Raw genomic sequence first — 19,084 nt, forward strand, 5'->3', positions numbered from 1 at the left:
CACTTGCTGTACCTTAAAAAAAGATCACTTTCACTTTTGTTGCAAGGGGATTTTTTTTTACGACAAACCGGAAATGCGCCTGACTAATACACCAAAATCGCGTCACACCCGTAAATTAAATGGATCACATTTAATTTAGTTAATTACAATCTATCAATCGAGGTACCTAAAATGACGAACCGCGTTTATACATAAAAATTTCACACATTTCTGATTAGGCCTCTGGTTGGCCACCTAAAATCAACTTGGGTCCTTCTTCCATTCGCCTATCATAACATGACCGTGAACGCAAATCCGCGTGTGACGCTTAAGTTATTTGCATTTGTAACGTGAACAACTTGTGCCGATTTGAATTCACGTTTTGAAGTCTTTTTTTAAACATAACTTACATTCTTTCTTTTTTTTTCTCGTCACCACCTGCAAAATGAGCCCCGGTAAGTTTCGATAACGAAGTCACGTGACCTAAACTACCTATTTCTAGTAATGAATTGTTACTCGTTTTAGTAATTTTGGTATTATTCATAGTAGTAATAGCTAATATTCATATTGGCATATATAAACCAGTATGGCATAAGGCTGTATGTGGAAAAAGCAAGTGCTGAGTACTTTGTGGATGCACAGTAGCATGAGTATTGTAATTTTGAAAAGCGCCTGAGGGGAATTGCTACTAATTTAAGCATATGACAGCAGCATGTGCAATTATCAACATGCGGTTTTTCAAATTCCATTCTTGTTTATTTTCTCCTCCCAACTACAGAGGTGTGTCCGTTCTGTGGGAAATCCTTCAAGCGGTTAAAGAGTCACTTGCCCTACTGCAAGGCAGCCAAGCCCCCTTTAAGTCACCATGAGCCCATGGTGTCCTCGCCACCAGGACAGCTAGAAGCAGACTCGTTTAAGATAAAGGGGAAGAAAACGCCACAGCTCGATAAGAAGACATCACCAGAAGCACCTGGGAAAAGTGGACATATGTCGCCACAGGTGAAGCCAAAGAAAAAGAGCATTCGTGCCACAATAGAAGCGGCAAAATCCAGCCAAACCTCTCCAGGTATGGATTCAGCTCCACAAAGTCTGGAGACAGTACCTTCAAGATCCACGAGCACCAAGTCCAAATCATCTGCAGAGTCCCAAAAACCCAAAAGTGCCTCTAAAGGGAAACAAATCAAGTGCCCAGAAAAAGAAATGGCCGTCGGAAAGGAAATGCCCAGGATTACGGTCCAGCATGTTGGCAGCACATTGGGCCGGGCCAAGACCAACATGCCTTCCATTGAAACTACTCAAATGAACACTAAATCAGGTTTAAGTCCAGCTTGTTTGAATATCATTATACAACCCAAAAACTCTCTACTTACACTTAAAGATAATGTGAGTGGATCCAAAGCGACCTCCTATAAGCCTTTGATTCTGCCCGACCTCAAAACATCTAAAGTTGGTTTTCAACAGACAGAATTCACTTCAGTGTTGCCAGGACACCTTTCGAACTTTCAGTCCAGAACTGTAGATACAGCAGCAATAGAAATGAGGAAAAGCAACTCATCAGGTCAGTATGTGGCAGTACAAATGAATGTAGTTAATTGCTGTTGTATGTAAATGTGAATTACAATTTCAAATTATTAATTTTTTATAAAAATAGTTAAAACTGACCTAGGATCTCAAATGCCCCATATAACTTGTTTGAAAAAAACAAATCAAGCTGTTCCATTCATAAATATTATACAAAATCATGAATATAAAGCCCAATTGTTTGTTTTTTTATTCTTATAATCATCATGATACTGACATCATCTAAGTTTGTTAAGCAGGACGGAGTCTAGGTCAGGTGACACTGCGGGAGCTTCCTGAGTGGCTGGCCTGCAAGACGCCACGCTGCCCGGGAGATGCGGCGGAAATGATGCTGAGAGGTAAAATATAAATAGAAATACTCGCAACTGCCACATCATTAGGTACCTCTCATAATCTGCACTGTGCGCCCCTTACAGGCTGGCAGTGGTACTACCGGAAGTATATCGACGTGAGAAAAGGCGGCGTGGGCGGCATTGGCATGCTGCTGGCCGGATATTGTATGCTCGGCTACGTCTGGTCTTACCCTCATCTTAGTATGTATACATATGAACACTTGTCTCTTTACAGTGTCACATTTTGGGTTAAAGTGTTTTAATTGTTTTTTTTTTTATAGAGCATGAGCGCTGGAGGAAGTACCATTAAGAGTTATTATGCATTATATCAACTACAAATAATTCACTGAGGAAAAATAAAAAAAATTCAATTACGCAGTGTACGGCTTTTTCTGTCTGTTATTCACAATTGCCACCTTCCAGTCAATTTTAAGTCATTTTATTCAATTCACACCCACCTGAAAGTATTTTAAATCTCCACAGGGTGTCGCTGTTGCGTCATGCATCACGCGTGCTAGCTTGATAAAATTTAAAAGGGAACGGGCACATTTTTTAGATGGATAATATTTTCTAGACCAGAAGTGGCGACTGCATCTTTTGGGGCTTTCCAACCTAAAAGTTCCTCCTATGCCAGCACAGATATTATGTGCTTGACCAGAATAGCAAGAGAGACTCGCCGTCATATTTGTATTCAAAATGAATTTATTGTTGTTGCTGTGGGCAACACAACAATGACCAACTGACGTCTAAATTATACAAAATAATTGCCATTTTCTCCTTTTTTTTAAACATTCTTTTCTTTCCTCCTCTTCCATAGAAAAATTATAAATATTTTTCATTTTTGTTTGTTTATACAAAACGACAAACTATACAGATCAAGTCAGACAATACGGATAGAAAGCGGGAAAAAAAAATCCTTCCATCCTTACTTAAAAACCATAATTAGACATTTTGTTTAATGCGCAGCAAGCGGATAGAAGAAGAGTGAATATCCGTCCATCAATTTTCTATAGCGCCAGTACACCTAAGTGATGCGGATGAGCTGGAGCCAACAATCATTCCCATTGACAACTAAGGACCATTTACAGTCGTCAATTAACCTAAACTGCATTTATCTGAAATGTGGGACAAAGCCAGAGTATGCCAAGGAGGACATGCAAATGTATACATTTCAACCCTGAACCTCGGAGCTATGAGGCATATCCACTAAACACTAGTACACAATGTTTTTTTTTGTGTTTTTTTTTTTAAAGGCCTTCAATCTGCTGTTGAAGCTCACTAGCAGGTTTAAACTTTGGCAGAAATGGACTGGATTAAATTTCTTCAGTCTGACTCATTTGATTTTCAATATGTGACAATTTAAGTTAGTTATAGTCCCGTTTGAAAGATGCTTTTTTTGGTTGTGCTGCTGATGAAAGAAAAAAAACAACTAAACAAGACAAAACATACAATCGACAAACTCTCCAGTTTAAAACCAAAGTAAATAAAAACACTGTTTAAAAAAATATGAACAAAGTAACATCCTCAATCTGAGGATTAATCTTCCCCCTAACGCAAACACATTGAAATGATAGGCGAGTTTGCGTGTTTGATGTGTAGGGGCTCGCGTACCTTTAAGGTACAAAAGAAAGGGGGGAGGGGGCAAAGAAAATGCCAAATAAAAGTGAGCGAGGGGGGCATGGCGGCTTACGTGACGCTTGTGTGCAGTCACATGTAAACGGCTTTTAGTGCAATTCATCAAAGAAATGTAGGATTCTTCATGTAAACCCTTCGTAATAAAAGCCGAGGAGGAGGCACGGAGTTGCCAAAGCGAGCAAACTGGCCGTCAAAAAACAATTGTGGAGCCTCTAAATTGCACATTCCCACAGCATTGTGGGTAATTATAAGAAGTGCCTGTCTTCAGAGTACGGGGGGGTCCTCGTTTTATGACATACGGCATTTACACCTAACACAAAGTGGTCACGATTAGTTATTATGATAATTATGGCACGAGAAGGCACGCTCAGTCACTACCGTACTAACTGTTGTACACTTGTTTTCTAACAACTTAAAAGTGTTTTCATCCACACATTCTGTAATGATCACATTTCGAGGTTATGGTTGGCACGTAACGGACGAGTTTGCATAGCAGCGTAAGAATACAGCGTCGCGCGGCACAATAAGGCACGCTCACAAAGTGCCGTGTGTGGGGTTCATTGGATTGTTTTTCATTTATGGCCTAAAAGTGTTTTTCACACAAATATTGACCGCAGTTACGATTATGATGAGTTTGCAATAGCGTAAGAATTGGTCGCCACCCGGCACGCTTACGTATTGTACTTATATTTATAGCCAAACCTTTTCCTATACTTGTAATGGTGACATTCCGAGGTTACGCACGGTGAAAAATGTATTCTTTTTGTAGTGATGTAATAACGCCGTCACACAGCACAATAAGGCACACTCAGTTAGTGCCGATTTTGCGGTTTATCATGAGAATTATTTTATATTTATGGCCTACATGTGTTTTTATTTAAATATTGACGGTGATTCTGACTATGAATAGATTAGTGTAGGTAATAGACAACTACACTTTCCGACAATTTCAGGTTTTCTAGAAAGAAAAGTCAAGTCGTAAACTGAGGACCCCATGTATCTGCCAAAATAAAATAACAGTGCTACATAAAAAACAGAACAAACTGGACAAATAAACAAGAACGAACCTCCTTATGGTTTGTTAACATTCCAGAATGCTGTTGACGGCCGCCTCCAGAGCAGAGTCTGTGTCCGGGTGTAGCGGCAAGGCTGCCTGGTGGTCTGTGTGACCCCCTGCAGATGCCGCAGAAGATGAGTGGTTACCTTCCTGTCCCAAGTGCTGCTCCTGCTGCTGCTGGGATCGCTTCAGCTCAAGGATGTTCTTGTTGGCCGCAGATGAAGCTTGAAGTGGAGTACCACTGCCTCCACCTCCACCTGGGTCTCCAAAGCCAGGCTGGGAGTCTGTTCTGTAAGCCGGCTCCTCGGAGTGTGTGGCGGGCGGCGGTGGCGGAGAGGGGACAGGATCTTGCAAACGTTTGGATTTCAGCCCACAACAGAAATCCTCCAAGAAAGCGTCTACAAGAACAGGGACAGTGAGACCTTCCATGGACTCAAGATACAGGCAGTGGACGACTGGTACCTGGATCGACAAGCAGCATGCGCTTGTCTTGGGTAAGACAGCTGCGCTCCTCTTGATTGAAGGTCCTGTCAATCATCACTATCTCTGATGAAGGACTGGAATGCTGCTTCCAAGGAAAGAGAATGACTTTACTTCCTGACTTGCCTGGCAAAATATAAATGACACGTGTCTAATACCTCCGATTCAGCCAAAAGCAGTCGTCTGTACTTATTGATCATGGCCTGCGTCCTCATCAACACGTGCGTTGCAACTGATTCAAATTCTTCATCCACTGGCAATAAAAAAACAAAAAGCACAGATTAGCCTAAAATGCTTCAAAAAACCAAATGGCAAAAAAATAAATCAAGGTACCCTGAGAGAACTCCTCCTGGCTGGGTGGCGTGCCTTGAAACACATGGTAGGGCAGGAGCCGTTGCAGCACATCACTGAACGATGTAAAGTGTCGCCGATCGGGCATGTCCACCCGCTCGTGATGTTCCCTTAGCTGCTGTAAAATCCTATCGTTCGAAAAACTTGACATTTATACCTTGATCATTTCAAATTGTTCCGTTCATTGTTATACTAGATTGAACTCACATTCCTCCTTTGGTAAGCGGCGCTGGGGCGGGCCTCTTCTGTGCGTTGAGCTGCACTTGTTTGACGGCAGCGCCAGAAGCGTTCTGGGAAGTCAGGAAGTGATTCATAAGATCAGACTGTTAACTGGCAATAGAATACACTATAGGGTCGTGATTCCAAACATAGCTAAGTAAGCAATAATCGAGTGCTATCCTCACCTGTCTGTGTTCTTCTGCAGGCGTGGCCGCGTTAGGTAAGGGGGACAACGACGTACAGTTGGCCGTTTGCGTCACCAGGAGGCGCTGCACGGGGCTACCCAAGGGTTGCGCCTGACTGACCAGCGCAAGCCGTCCCGGTGCGCTCGTGGCGGATGCAGCGGTCTTCCACGTTTGAGCCGTGCCGCCACTTGCAGGGCCCTGATTCAAAATGAGCTGCCCACCCGCTTGCGCTGTAAATTTTTGCCCGGCGACAATCTGCACCGCGTTGTGGGCATTGATATGGGCAGCAGGGGCAGCAGGGTCCACAGGGGGGCCATTGTGGACCGCCAAAGAAGTGGGCAGCAAGAACTGTCCCGCTTGTATGTTAGCTTGTGCCTGCTGCTGATCGACTACCATGGAGCCATTGGCGGTGTACTGCGGTGTAGCACTGTTAGTCACATTTGCCAACTGGGAGACCGTGGGCTGTAAACTGAATACAGTCTGAGCCCCAGCTTGATGAGGTTTAGGCTGGATCGGCCTAACAAGTGTCTGGGTTCCTCCCGGACCTCTCTGAATGATGACGTTCTGGAGGGGAATGTTCTTAAAGCCCACTTGACCGAGATGCCCTTGGGTAGGAGCGTACACCTGCCCGCCTGGAGCCGGAGAGCCCGCAGCGGCGATGGGGCCTGCTGGCCTCAGCACAATCTGAGGAGCTCTCTCCAGACCACTCAGCGTCATGACTCCGCTTCCCGCCCCGAACGACCCCAACACCTGAATGTGCTGCGTGGAACCGTTAGGTAGTGGGGACACGCCTTGAAGGAATTGTCCAGCTGGTAATGTCGCAGCCGGTGTAGTGACCACACCCCCTCCGTAGCCCCCAGAGACCTTCTGGGACGGGAGGGACGCAGGGGCCTGGACGAGGGTGGGTGCGGGCTGCGTCTCCAGCAAGGCCTCCTGTGCCAACGTCTGCTCCGTGATGTCAGCCTCCAGCAGGGATTTCTGGAGGATGTCAAAGGGCTGGTCTTCACCGAGGTCGACGCCGGCTCCAGGAGGGCTCCCAGACCCCAGCTGGTCCTCGATGAAGGAGAGACTGCTGGAAAGATGTAGGCTGTCTCCAGCCGGATCACCTCCAAACTCCGCCATTGAGGAGGAATCATCTTTGAGTCCAGTATTTGCCTAAAACAAAGCAGTTACTTGTTGTTTATTTGTATTGTACACGTTGGTGGTTTTAAGGATTAATGAGTGGAATGGGAACGGAAATGGAGGGTAATGAATTTATTCCTTTGGAATAATATATTTAAAAAAAAATTGTACACTCACAGCATCCCCAGAGAAGAAAGATGCATCTGAGCCATATGCAGCATTGGCTACATCGTCCTCTTCAATCTGCATGGGGGAAAACCACACGCTAGCATCTACCTCAAGAATTCAAAGTTCCACGTAAACATGCCAAATGAGTGTGGCTGTAAATCTTTTTTTTTTTTTTAAAGAGCCACTCACGGACTTGCTGTTGTTGCCGTGTAGATAGTCATTCAATGCATCCACATCTCTGAAAACAAAATAACTTTGTCAAGGTCACATTTATGCTTGGTTGCTTCTAATAATGCCGCCATCAAACTTATATTTTACCCTAAAATATCCAGAAGATGGCGATCGTCCTCATCATCCATGACACCTGAAGACAAAGAAGGTGAGATGTATAAAAGCCACTTTTGAACATTAATTTCCTATACAATCCCAGTTTGCTTCATTAGGTCATTTAAACCAGTTTACTTGACATGATGCTAATACTATTATCCTTGTTATTGCTTGTACTTCAGTACATTCCAGAGTCTGTACTTTCTAACTTTTATTTGAAGCATCATATGAGTACCTCTACTTTTACACAAATATCTGAACTTATGTATTCAGTTATTTGGCCCTATACAAGTAAACGTTATTATAACGTGTGTATTCACAACTTTGCCTCACTCACTGATTAGTGTCGGGCTGCATGGATCCAGTCATGTAACACCCTTGTTGTTTCCAGTAAAGGGTTGGGCTGCAGGGGTGCCACAAAATGACAAGTGTTATGTTAGGCAGCAGACAGTATGGGAGAGCTAAAAAGACAATGCAATATATCACCATAGGAGAGCAGTGTGGCCTTCCTTCAGAGAACATTGGTACTGTGACACACTACTCCCACCCATCACCTCCACATGGTGAAAAAGTGCATTTGGGTGGAAGTAAGCACACTATGCTCTAAATAACCTCGAAGGGCAGACATAATGGATCGCTGGCTTTATTTTAGCCATCAAGTGTATTGTGTAGCAAAGAATTAAAAGGACAAGCAGGCCTGCTAATTTATGTCATCACTCGAGGAGTATAAACATTCACGTTTGGATTTTTTGGTGTGCATGGGTTCAGGAGCAATGTGGAATGTGGATTTTTTTCAGAGCAAGAAGGAAATGCTTATTACATGCTACAGTGAGTAAAGCGTGGCTGGGGTTACATTTTCAACACTGGACAAAATAAACTGACAAAATGGCTGCTGTTAAAGCCAGACTGTCGTTTTGTATGTGCAACGCCTTGCTCGGACTGATTCAATGAACCAGACTGATCGACAGAGCTCAATGTAATGTTGTAAGAGCTATTTTCACTGCAGAAATCGTATATTACTGAAAATGAAACGTTAAATCGTCAAAGGCGCTTCTAATTTGAGTAGAAATGCAAAAATTGCAAAAAAAACGACATTTAGGTCACAGCAACTCTACAGTAACTTTAAAAGGAATGCGTTTATTTTAAGATGAATTTAACAAAGGTCTAACATGAAACCCAAGAACGAGTTCGAAATGGCGTCGTGTCCGAGGAACAATAAGTGTCGTTTGAAATGGCGTCATGAGGAAAAAAAAAAAAAAAAAAAAAAAAAGAAATAGTGAAAGTGTGTTTTATACAAGATCGTTTAAACAGAACATTACGGAACAATATATATCGTCATTCGGGATCAAGGACAACTACAATCCAGCTTCGGTGCCACTAATGTGCAGGACAAAGCTCGAATTGCCCTTCAAATCGCCTTTACTTGTACGCCATTTTGTCCCGGACGCATTTGGTCAAAAACGCCTCAAAAAAGAGCCGAGAAAATGAGTAAAATGTGCAGCCTGCAATCTTTTATTTCCCAAAATAGCACCAAATCGACATAATCGCAGTCCGGTGGCCAGTCGACGTGGTTGCCTTGACGCGTTTTGGCCAAGGTTTCCCCCACTCGTCCCGAGCGGCGTAAAACGTCACATTTCCCCCGAAGCCAAAGCTAGGCCAGTCGGGTAAACTCTCTGTCGAACCCGGTCCTCGTCCAAGTCGGCTTCGTTGAATCCGGAGATATTTTGACGGCCAAACGACAGACTTTTCGGTTAGCTAGCCTGCCGACTTGTCGTCGACGCCCTCCCCTCTTGAAGGCGCAATTTGGCGGAAAACGAATCTATAAATATTTATCCCGATTAGCATAACATAAAGAGTCGCTGAGGCAAACCCTTTTTTCTTTACTCCCTTCTCCACTCCACTTGAAACCCAATATCTCCATTTGGCCAACTTTTAATTCGCTCGCCCCCTCCTTCTCCTCCTCCTCCTTCTTCTCCCTCTCTCCCACCACTCGTGTTATTTCGCCTCACTCCTGTCTCCCCACACTGTGCTGCCTCGGCTCCATTTTCAAAGTTGTCTCCCTAACCCTCCCCGAAGGAGGAAGAGGGAAGGAGGCCGTGTGTGTTTTTTCCCTTGCAATTTTTATCCCAAAATGATAATACACTCAAAGGGGGAACTCACCGTCATGAAAAAGCAGTGCCTTGTCAACGGGGTTTCCTCGCCATGGCTGCACGGGCTGTGGGGGCTAGCGCGCGCGCCGCTGGAAGAACAAGTTCAAGGAGGGCACAGCAGCGGCCCCCCTCCCCTCCGTTCCACAATCCTGCTAGTGCCATAATAAAAGTTGACATGATGGGGGGAATCTGGTACAGACAAAAAAAAAGAGAAATTAATGTACACTGAATTGAAAAACCACGCCTGATTGAAATTGGTGAACTTTTCCCAACAGTAGAGGGCGGGCCTGTGATGCGTGACGTCACTCATGACAAGTGCCTGTATATAAAGGTGTGGCAAATGTTACCTGGGACGAGTGCTTATCTTTCATACACAGGACAAAGTTTTACATACTAATTTTATCATCTTTTTTTTTTGCAGTCTGTTTTCAAATGAGCACACTTACTGGCCAAAACCTTGATTTTTATTTGAACTACAGCAGAGGTTCTCAGTTTTTATACCAAGTACCACACACAAAAAATGCTTGTACAATGGAATAATTAAATCGAACGTTTTTGCGAGTCATGTCACGACTCAATTACGAAACTGTTCTCACAGGCAAGCTACTCACTTTCATGTCCATTGTCTCTTTGTCATACTCCCATCTCCCTTCAAGACAGAGGTCTCTGTGTTGTATGCCTCTCCCGGTGTCAGTCAGTTCCTCCATAAACCCAAATTAATAGTCATTTTTAACATTTCATAATCCATAAAAGCATATATTACTTCTTTGTCATTTTAGGGTTTTTGACTTGACTTGGTGATACACACACTACCTGGTTTCAATAAGAACTGTTATTTTATTTTAAAACAACTATGCAATGTACCCGTGGACCAAACCAATAAAATTTTTACTAATAGTTGGATAATAATATAACTGACTAAAGGAAAACCTCATGCCAAAAACGCAGTCTAGATGTACTGTTTACGTTGTAGTGCCGCCAGGCGGCGCAGGACGCCATCAATATCAACAAGAGCGAAGAAGAAGAAACTGACGTCATCACCAGGCGACAACATGGATGTGCCCGATGAAGTTGTTCAAGCGAGCGATTTGGAAAGCGCGATTAAAATGAAGGAGCGGTTGGAGAAACGCAACAAAGCAAGACTTGAGGACGTGGAGCGGCGCAAAGAAGCCAAAGAGAACCAATCGGTCGCCAAGGAGAGTGTCGTCTATTTTCTCAGCACCTTCAACGACGAGCTGGCGGCTGTCGAGGAGATGCTCTGCGCCTGCTCTGACGCGGACCAAACGGCGGTGGCGCAGAAGCTGGACGAAGCTTCGAGCAAAACTGTAGAGTTGCAAAAGTACCTCAACGACAGCATGGCGTTTCTGACCACCTACGACCAACGGAAAGCCCAGATGGCCCTTCAGAAGCTTCAGACACGTCTCAATGAAACAAGGGAGCAGGCCATGCCGAAGAAGAAATTCGGCTTTCAGGGCCGCACCAAAACGTCAACAGCCCCGGTGAAGGACGCTGTCGTGTCTCCATTTGCAGAGCACAGGGCTGCACAAGTGGATGGAGACCCTGATGGTCCACAGTGCGGCTTCTCTAACATCAGCGACATGGTCCTCGTGAAGACCGCAGAAGAGATCCACAAAGAGGATGTGCTCTTGTCCCACCTGTCCAACTGCAAGGTGCGTCTCTATGGTACGCCCAGCACGCTGCACCTGAAGCACATCGACCGCTGCGAGATCCTATGCGGGCCTGTGGCCACCTCAGTGTTTGTGGACCACTGTCAGAGCAGCACCTTGGCTGTGGCCTGCCAGCAGCTGCGTACCCACAACACCAAAGACACCTGTGTCTACCTGCACGTCACCAGCCGTGCCATCGTGGAGGACTGTCACGGCGTCCGCTTTGCACCATACACCTGGTCCTACCCCAACCTGGATGAAGACTTTGGCGCGGCTGACCTGGACCCAAGTTCTAACAATTGGGAGCAGGTGGATGACTTTAACTGGCTTGCCGCAGGGACGCCGTCACCTAACTGGACCGTTATTCCCGAAGCAGACCGGAAGACCACATGGGACCCCTAGTGTCCCCTCAGTGCCTTTTAAATTACAAAGTGCAAGTTATATCTAAAATGTAGAATGCATTGAGAAGTAAACTCCTGTAATAAAGCTTGTCTGATTATTTATTAAATCAATTCAGATCCAAGGTGCCAACGTCTATCTTTCTGTGACACTTTCTTGCAACATGCGACTGAGTCTAAGCTCATAGCCCGCTGCCCTTTAAGGGTGCTCTGTTCCAAGCCTCACTATGGCGAGATATTGTTGATCAATAAAATCCTCAATCGTCAAGTTGGAGATTTTCTAATTGACCCAGGAAGTGTATTTAGCTACTGAAATGGTGAAGCGCAATGTTGATGTCTTAATGGCCTCCGGCAGATAAGACATCCGCTTAGTCTTGAACCTGCAGACCTGCAACTGTGAATGACGCCAGGAATAGCCTTGCTTCCTTGCCGCTCATCTTCAGAGATCCCGTCATGAAGGTAACCAAGGCGACCCGCGTGATCACTCAAACCAATTAAGGCTCCCGGGACTGCGGCGTCAAATCGGGCTCATCTTGTGCTGGGGGATTTTTTTTCTCGCAAATTGGATCAGGCCGCTTACAAGAGCTTAGCGTGACGTACTGCATCTTGGTGAGTTTAGTCATGAGAATCCTCGCAGAAATCCTCCAGGCAAAGTGAAGGCGTCGAATCCAGGAAGATTTGGGGAGCAATGGCGCTGGCTTTGAATCAATAACGTACTTGGGCTTCACCGGGGCACGACAGGAATGCTTGCTGATGGATTACTGATGCGCCAAAGGAAATTGTTGAAGTTCACACCGTGACTGGGTTATTCAAAAAGACCATCTCGAAGTTCTCCTAGGATCTAACGGTCTCTGATTGAACAATGGCGTTGATGAAGGTCAAGTTTGATCTGAAAAAGCGAGTGAAGCTCGCCCAAAGCGTATGGTTCCTCTTCTGGTTCGCCGTCATGGCTGGCGTACTGGTCTTCAGCATGGGCCTCTTCTTCAAGATCGAGCTGCGTAAGCGCTCGGAGCTGATGGACAACAACGAGAGCCACTTCTTGCCCAACCTGCTCATCCTGATGGGCCTGCTGGCGTGCGGCATCAACGCATTCGGTGGCAAGGTCTGCTACGACTCCTTGGATCCCACCAAGTTCGTCAAGTGGAAGCCCATGCTCAAGACCTTTCTGGTGGGGTGCGTGGTCTTCAACGTTCTGCTGGTGCTCACGGCGCTGCTGTGCTTCGTCATGCGCATCCCGCTGCAGTTCACGCTGGCCGAAGGCCTGCGCAACGGCATGCGCTACTACAAGGACACGGACACGCCGGGACGCTGCTACATGAAGCGGACGCTGGACCTGATGCAGATGGAGTTCCGCTGCTGTGGCAACGACAACTACAGGGACTGGTTCGAGATCCAGTGGGTCAGCAACCGCTACCTGGACTTCAGTTCCAAGGAGGTCAAAGAGTAAGTGGACTTCCTATGAATCTAACGTGTCATTTGAGTTGTATTTGGTAATTCACCTCTTCATACCGCCAATGTCAGTTCACAATTATAGAAATAGTCACAACAAATCTACAATCTGATTGAACGATTTAAATTGTAAATCTAGGTCGATGTTTTGATAGTGGTAAAATAGAAACAAACACCAATCGTTTGACCCAAAGGTATATGGAGGCGGTGGTACTTTGAAACTGAGTTCATTATAAGTGGATTTAGGGTGAGGCTAGGTCAGGGCAGGTATGTTATTCTCGGATTAGCGTGACAAAATTGGCGAGGGTAAATGAGCAAATGAGTGGAGGTTACTGGGCGGTTTTGCCACAGTGATGTATGAGAGGCTAGTTTGGGGATTAAGTGCAGAAACCGATAAGAGGGGTCAAAGTAGCACAAGGGGGGGATTTAAAGTATATGTCAATTCATTTGTGCTGACCGTAATATTAGGTACCTTTGCGGGTAAAAGCCAATATAAGAACAGGTCAATCAAAAATGCTCAGTTTTGACCAAAGTTATGGCTAAACGTGACAATTATATTGTCAGTCAAAACAAATATTTTGGTCAAACTTCAGCTACAGTTTGACTTTTATTTATATACAGTCGGTACATTACATATTGTTATTATTTTTTTAGCTTAGAATCGAAGTGCAAAATATTCAAAACACTTGTCACGTGCTGTGCCAGTTCTTTTAAGTTCCCAGACCATGACTGTTAAATCGCTGGGATTAGCGCTTCAAGCATCAGTGTCCTTCCCAATCAGCCCTGCAGGACTCCAGGAAAGCTAATTTGAAGTTTTTACAGCTTTGCAGTTATATTGAGAAGAAGGGAAAGTGTGTTGACGTTGATGACATGAGGTCGAGGTGAAATTAAACATTTTAAGAGCTTCACTTAGTGGATTGTTTTCAAGACCCTAATTGGTTGCAGTTCTACACCTTGACCTATATGTCGCATTGCCTGCACAATCAAAGAGGTTTACTCGGTTTGGTTCTGGATTAAGTGCTTCCGACTCTGACCCATAAATGTCACTCAACGGTTCCTGCACTTTGCGTTGCATTGTTGACTCTCAACTGTAAAATTGTATAGACGGTAATGAAAATGGAATGTTTGGTTCCTAGCCGCATCGGGAGCAACGTGGACGGCCAGTACCTGATGGACGGCGTGCCCTTCAGCTGTTGTAACCCGGGTTCGCCGCGGCCGTGCATCCAGCTGCAGATGACCAACAACTCGGCGCATTACAGCTACGACCACCACACCGAGGACCTCAACGTGTGGAGGAGCGGCTGTCGTGATGCTTTGCTCTCCTACTATGGTGGCATGATGGCCACCATCGGCGCTCTGGTGCTGCTGGTCACCATGCTAGAGGTCAGGGAACATATAACAATGACACCATCAATCATACATAGTTTTCAATTATAAAAAAATAATTCAAAAAGGCTGAAGGTAAAACTTTTTTTTTGGGGCGCTCCTGGTATAAACAAAATATTTTTGAAACACATTGTATGGTGCAAGGTGAGCAACACCTGGTGTTCCCATCTGCTCCTTCCTTCCTCTGTTTTCCTCATTTCCCTAAACAACCTAATAATAATTCTTCCTTCCCTTCAGTATCTCCCTTGTAACGATATCCTGAATCTAATCTTGGCTGCAGACACTTTTAGGTAATGTCTCAAATCCAGCAGACAGTAGAAACTTGAATGGAGGGCGACTCCCTGGAAGCTGATCCACTTGGACGAAACCCAGATTGGAAATAGTTATGCAAGTTAACTTTGCTGGCAGATAGTAAAGTCATAGTGGATGTATTATTATCGGTCTACTTGACAAAACAAACTTAGTTTTTAACGACCTTTTCCTCATCTTGCCACAGATCGCCGTGACAGTGGGCCTGCAATACGTCGACACCTCGCTGTCCACTCTGGCCAACCCCGAAGACCCGGAGAGCGAGAGCGAGGGCTGGCTCCTGGAGAAGACGGTCAAGGAGACGTTCACCGACATCATGGCCAAAATGAAGGCCATGAAAGGCGGCAAAGTGGAGGAAGGGGGCGAAGAGGGCGGCGTAGCCACTGTGAGCTGAGCGATCTATCAACTCCCCTCACACCCTGCCAAAACTGACACCGCCACCACGCCCAAATGGAAGGAAAAGGACTTGTGAGATGATTTTTTTTTTTTTTTTTGGCTCTTTGCAGTAGTGAAAACAAAGGCGTAGTGAACCAAGGGAATGTAAGACATTAAATGCAAATGAGATCCGGGCAAAGAAATTTGGATGGGGATGGTGGTTACTATGCAACCCCCCTGTCGCAGAAACGCAACACATTCACAAGCCAATTGAAGAGGAAATTATTTTTGTTGATACCACGGATAAATTTGGCAGCTAAATATTTTGTTCCCCAAAAGCAATCCACAATCCCCTGTCAGAAGTTTATTCAATCTCTTTATATTTAACAACGGGGTGGGCGGTCTTTGTACATAGTGTAGAAAACGTGGCGATAAAAACATTTTTTTAATATAATGTACTTTGTCTATTTAAATATATAAATATCAATGTAAATGTGTGTATATGGGCTGTGTGTTTAGAAAACGGGAAAAAACTAATAAAATCACTTAGAGTTTGTGTAAGAAAAGGTCTGCTCGTCTTTTGACTTTGCGTCAAGGAGGCCCGACACACAGCGAGAGCCACAAGGCTCCCGATTAACTCGAAAAACGGATCAAGGCAATTATGCTCTTTACTGCTTTCACATGCACGGACATGAGATGACTCTTAACATGCCCCTGACCTAGCAATCCTATGTGTGTGTGGTGGTTGAAAAAACTATTTGTGATTTGAATGTAAACAAATATTTAGAGTGTATCCGTCGCCATCCTTTGGCTTTTTAACGTGGCTTCCTCCACACCAAGTTGTTCCAAATACACTTTAATGTACAGTAAAATTTGAAAGCTGAAAATGAACCAAAATGTTTGATTAAGTCATCATTGAGAGATACTTATTTGGGCATTTATGACTTGTCTAGCTATTTAGTTCATTGCTGTTCCCTGATGCAGTGAGCATGAAAGAGGCCGTCGGTATTTCAGTTGCTTCCAAAGCACATAAAAAGCAGGACTGAGTCAATAAGGAGCCTAATCGGATTTGAGATTAGCTTGAGTCCCCGTCAGCCAGGTGAGTGGCTGATGTCCAACCGCAAGCACTTATGCGTCACATATTGGACATGCAAGAGTTAGGGAGCGGAAGGCCCACGGGGGAAATAAAAAAACAGGGAGTGGAGTTGACTTAATGCCACCAGCCATCTGTCTGTTTATTTATAGGGAAAAAAATATTTACCTAGATTACTGAATACATTACATCCAATATAAATAAAAATATATATAAGTTAAATCCAGAGTAAGCAATTATTTAACTAGCTAGTATAATAATTTTATTTTTAATCACAGAAAGCTGCTGCCATGACCTTGTCGCTATGTCGCCCCCTGTAGGCGTTTGTAGGTAATGCACTGAAACGTTTATTCACCCACTTGGTTTGAGCATGTTGTTTTAGAAATCAACGGCAACAATTTGCCGCATCTACATTTTAAAACACTCACCTTTTCTGTGTTTTCCTCATTTTTGTTTCTTCTTCCACATCTTGACCCGAGACAGTTGCACCCATTGTCCACAAGAAGGCGTCTTTTTACAAGCCTTCACTATGAAACACAAATGTGGAAAAGTAAAGACACTTTATTTCAAAAGTCAAATCATGTCAAGTTTATTTATATTACCCTAAATACAGAAACATAAATTCGTTGGCATTGATAGGACAAACAGGAGACAGGCAGTCAATATTTTTGCCCTTTTTATTCTGAATATTTGTCTTATTCATATTAAACTCAAAATGTTTTTAAATCCCATCAAGATATTTCTATTACATTTTTATCTGAAATATTTAGGTTAGTCAGACGTAAAAGTCCTGAAATATGAAGGGACATCTTGATTATGGACACAATATACAGTAAAATAATTCTTTAATTCTGAAAATCAGTTAGGATTTAAAATATTTAAGTGGATTGAATCTATGTGAAAATTAATTTGTATTTCAAAACGTGTTTAAAAAAACAGATTACATAGCCTTGTTGACTTCCTAGACATTTGGATGGTGTATCTATTGGGTTCCGCTGGCTCTTACATATATGACATACTTGCATGTTGGCGTTCCTATGACGTAAACATTAGACGGAAAATCAATCTTTTGGCACTTATACATAAAACGTCATCGGTTACTTGTAGATATGCTTGACGGTAGCTGATTATTTTTGAAAAAGGTCTTTCAGAACTGACAAGGAGCTATAAATTATTCAGCGTGTGCATCGTGTAATGACGTATGTATGGAGTATGTACTATATGTCTTGGCAGCTCCAGCGTGAATGACATGTGCTTACAATTGAAGTATGATGAGTGAAGGGGTGGGTGTGAGGGCGGCAGGGGGTCTCGAGCTGCTTGACCTTCGTCCAAATGGTTCGGGGCACCCCGGGTCTCACAACAACCATCGCGTCTCACTTTACGCCTCGCCCCGGCTGAATAAATATGGCCGATAGAAAGCTAAGCAACAGAGAGAGGACGAGCGAGAGGCCCGTGACTGGTGGATGTGTGGCGAGTTGCTCAGAGGGGCATTGTTGGGGAGCCATGAGAGGACAATGCACAGCCCCCGCCCTGAATACTCGCCATACCAGCTGACCAGCCATTACCATGCTGCCCCGTCACAATTGACACACACAGATATAGACAAGGCTGTATCCCACCCTCAAGCAGCCACACACATTTATTGTCTCACCTACGTGCGTGTGCTTGTGATTTACAGCACGTTATGTTTAGACTCTCGCACCTATCTGTTCCTTCAGCGCTGACATTTCAGGCAGCCACCCAGCGAGAACAAGCGCACACTTTGCGCCGCCTTGTTAGTTCAGCAAAGCGTCCACCTGGTTGCACAGCCGCAGGACTTCGGGGTGTGCCGCCCCACTGGCCTTATTTCACTGGAAAGAAAACAGAAGATTGAACACATTGTCATCACTTTTTTGTCTTAGACAATAAGATAAACTATACAGTACAACTATCCAGAATAATCAAACTAGCTATCAAGCTAAAGCATGATGGTTAGTTATAGTTACCTGTGCTATGTTATTTTTAAATGTTGCTTATGATATTGTATAACAGTAGTGTCTGTCAACACAAGTTATCAAGCCAGACCATAACATTCATATCTGATAGTTATGCTAGTTCCTAATGCTAAGATTCTTAAATGTTTTGCATCATGTTGAAATTCAATTTATCAATATATTGATTGATCATGTGGCTAGTTATAGAGATCGAACTGTACAATATATATCTAGTAAAGCTAATTAGCTAATATACTGTATAATTAGCTGGTTTGCTATGCTATCGCTATGCATGCTTATGTTAAAATGTATCATGATCCAGCGAACCTCTTCATATCTGTCCTTTAACATTCACGAATTCACATATTCACATTTTTAACTAATCCTACATTATTTGCGACAATACGCACTCACATATTTCCCGTTTTTCCAAAGGGGCTTCATTCATAAAGCTAGTTAGCCAGCTATGCTATATAAAGAAAGACAATCTATCAGTAAGTCAAAATATAAATTAAAAGTCAAGAAATATTTATGTTAAATCAATAAAATAAAATAAAAGTGTTGTAGTTTGTAAAGTAACAGTATGCTAATCGATGTAGCAAGCTAGCTAACCTTCGCGCTAAACTAGCGCGCGCGCGCCCCAGGTCGAATTAACGCGACAGTTGAGGTGAAGCAACAGATGCGCATACCTTCACGTTCGCTCGTACGTATTGTGCGTGCGCGTGCGCGACGCCACACGGAAGGGAGGGGAGGAGGCGTTTGTAGTATGCGCTTCTCAATGGGGAGCGCGAGCACGAGCCTCCACCCCTCGGGCGTTGGCGGTGACGCGCGGCGCGCTCCCCAGAGCC

At 44.2% G+C, this 19,084-nt stretch overlaps 4 protein-coding genes and 1 long non-coding RNA gene across 11 annotated transcripts; 3 read left to right on the forward strand and 2 right to left on the reverse strand.

The window, feature by feature from the left end:
• The first annotated feature begins 69 nt into the window (after nucleotides 1-69).
• Nucleotides 70-2,269, forward strand: si:dkey-21c1.4. Of its 4 annotated transcripts, none has more exons than XM_037277921.1 (5): nucleotides 72-434; nucleotides 758-1,537; nucleotides 1,797-1,898; nucleotides 1,977-2,093; nucleotides 2,174-2,269. In XM_037277921.1, the coding sequence occupies exons 1-5, from the start codon at nucleotides 425-427 to the stop codon at nucleotides 2,200-2,202; spliced, it is 1,038 nt and encodes a 345-aa protein (XP_037133816.1). In that variant the 5' UTR covers nucleotides 72-424; the 3' UTR covers nucleotides 2,203-2,269. The 4 variants fall into 4 exon arrangements, with proteins under 4 accessions (XP_037133814.1, XP_037133816.1, XP_037133815.1 ...); XM_037277922.1 differs by having other exon boundaries at nucleotides 76-434; nucleotides 1,800-1,898; XM_037277919.1 differs by having other exon boundaries at nucleotides 70-434; nucleotides 1,977-2,269.
• A 1,313-nt stretch (nucleotides 2,270-3,582) lies between these two features.
• Nucleotides 3,583-10,121, reverse strand: bicral (BRD4 interacting chromatin remodeling complex associated protein like). 3 transcript variants are annotated; one of them, XM_037277832.1, is made up of 11 exons: nucleotides 9,597-10,121; nucleotides 7,774-7,839; nucleotides 7,428-7,473; nucleotides 7,299-7,347; nucleotides 7,119-7,184; nucleotides 5,820-6,974; nucleotides 5,623-5,705; nucleotides 5,398-5,543; nucleotides 5,223-5,317; nucleotides 5,047-5,152; nucleotides 3,583-4,982 (listed from the first exon to the last, which is right to left on the reverse strand). In XM_037277832.1, exons 3-11 carry the CDS (start codon nucleotides 7,466-7,468, stop codon nucleotides 4,609-4,611), a joined length of 2,115 nt encoding a protein of 704 aa, XP_037133727.1. In that variant the 5' UTR covers nucleotides 7,469-7,473; nucleotides 7,774-7,839; nucleotides 9,597-10,121; the 3' UTR covers nucleotides 3,583-4,608. The 3 variants fall into 3 exon arrangements, with proteins under 3 accessions (XP_037133727.1, XP_037133729.1, XP_037133728.1); XM_037277834.1 differs by having other exon boundaries at nucleotides 5,047-5,149; nucleotides 9,597-10,061; XM_037277833.1 differs by lacking the exon at nucleotides 9,597-10,121 and adding an exon at nucleotides 7,923-8,021.
• On the forward strand, nucleotides 8,302-11,780 carry tbcc (tubulin folding cofactor C). 2 transcript variants are annotated; one of them, XM_037277914.1, is made up of 2 exons: nucleotides 8,302-8,412; nucleotides 10,569-11,780. In XM_037277914.1, the coding sequence occupies exons 1-2, from the start codon at nucleotides 8,384-8,386 to the stop codon at nucleotides 11,653-11,655; spliced, it is 1,116 nt and encodes a 371-aa protein (XP_037133809.1). In that variant the 5' UTR covers nucleotides 8,302-8,383; the 3' UTR covers nucleotides 11,656-11,780. The 2 variants fall into 2 exon arrangements, with proteins under 2 accessions (XP_037133809.1, XP_037133808.1); XM_037277913.1 differs by having other exon boundaries at nucleotides 8,319-8,412; nucleotides 10,560-11,780.
• Nucleotides 11,781-12,513: 733 nt separating this feature from the next.
• Nucleotides 12,514-15,736, forward strand: prph2a (peripherin 2a (retinal degeneration, slow)). Its single transcript, XM_037277931.1, has 3 exons — nucleotides 12,514-13,094; nucleotides 14,237-14,483; nucleotides 14,983-15,736. Exons 1-3 carry the CDS (start codon nucleotides 12,514-12,516, stop codon nucleotides 15,187-15,189), a joined length of 1,035 nt encoding a protein of 344 aa, XP_037133826.1. The 3' UTR covers nucleotides 15,190-15,736.
• Nucleotides 14,359-19,064, reverse strand: LOC119138199. The gene is made up of 4 exons (XR_005101094.1): nucleotides 18,926-19,064; nucleotides 17,966-18,113; nucleotides 16,692-16,790; nucleotides 14,359-14,477 (listed from the first exon to the last, which is right to left on the reverse strand). It is a non-coding gene; the product is annotated as an uncharacterized LOC119138199 (long non-coding RNA).
• Nucleotides 19,065-19,084: the final 20 nt, after the last annotated feature.

This window comes from Syngnathus acus, chromosome 19, assembly GCF_901709675.1.
Source record: "Syngnathus acus chromosome 19, fSynAcu1.2, whole genome shotgun sequence".
Classification (NCBI taxonomy): Eukaryota; Metazoa; Chordata; class Actinopteri; order Syngnathiformes; family Syngnathidae; genus Syngnathus; species Syngnathus acus.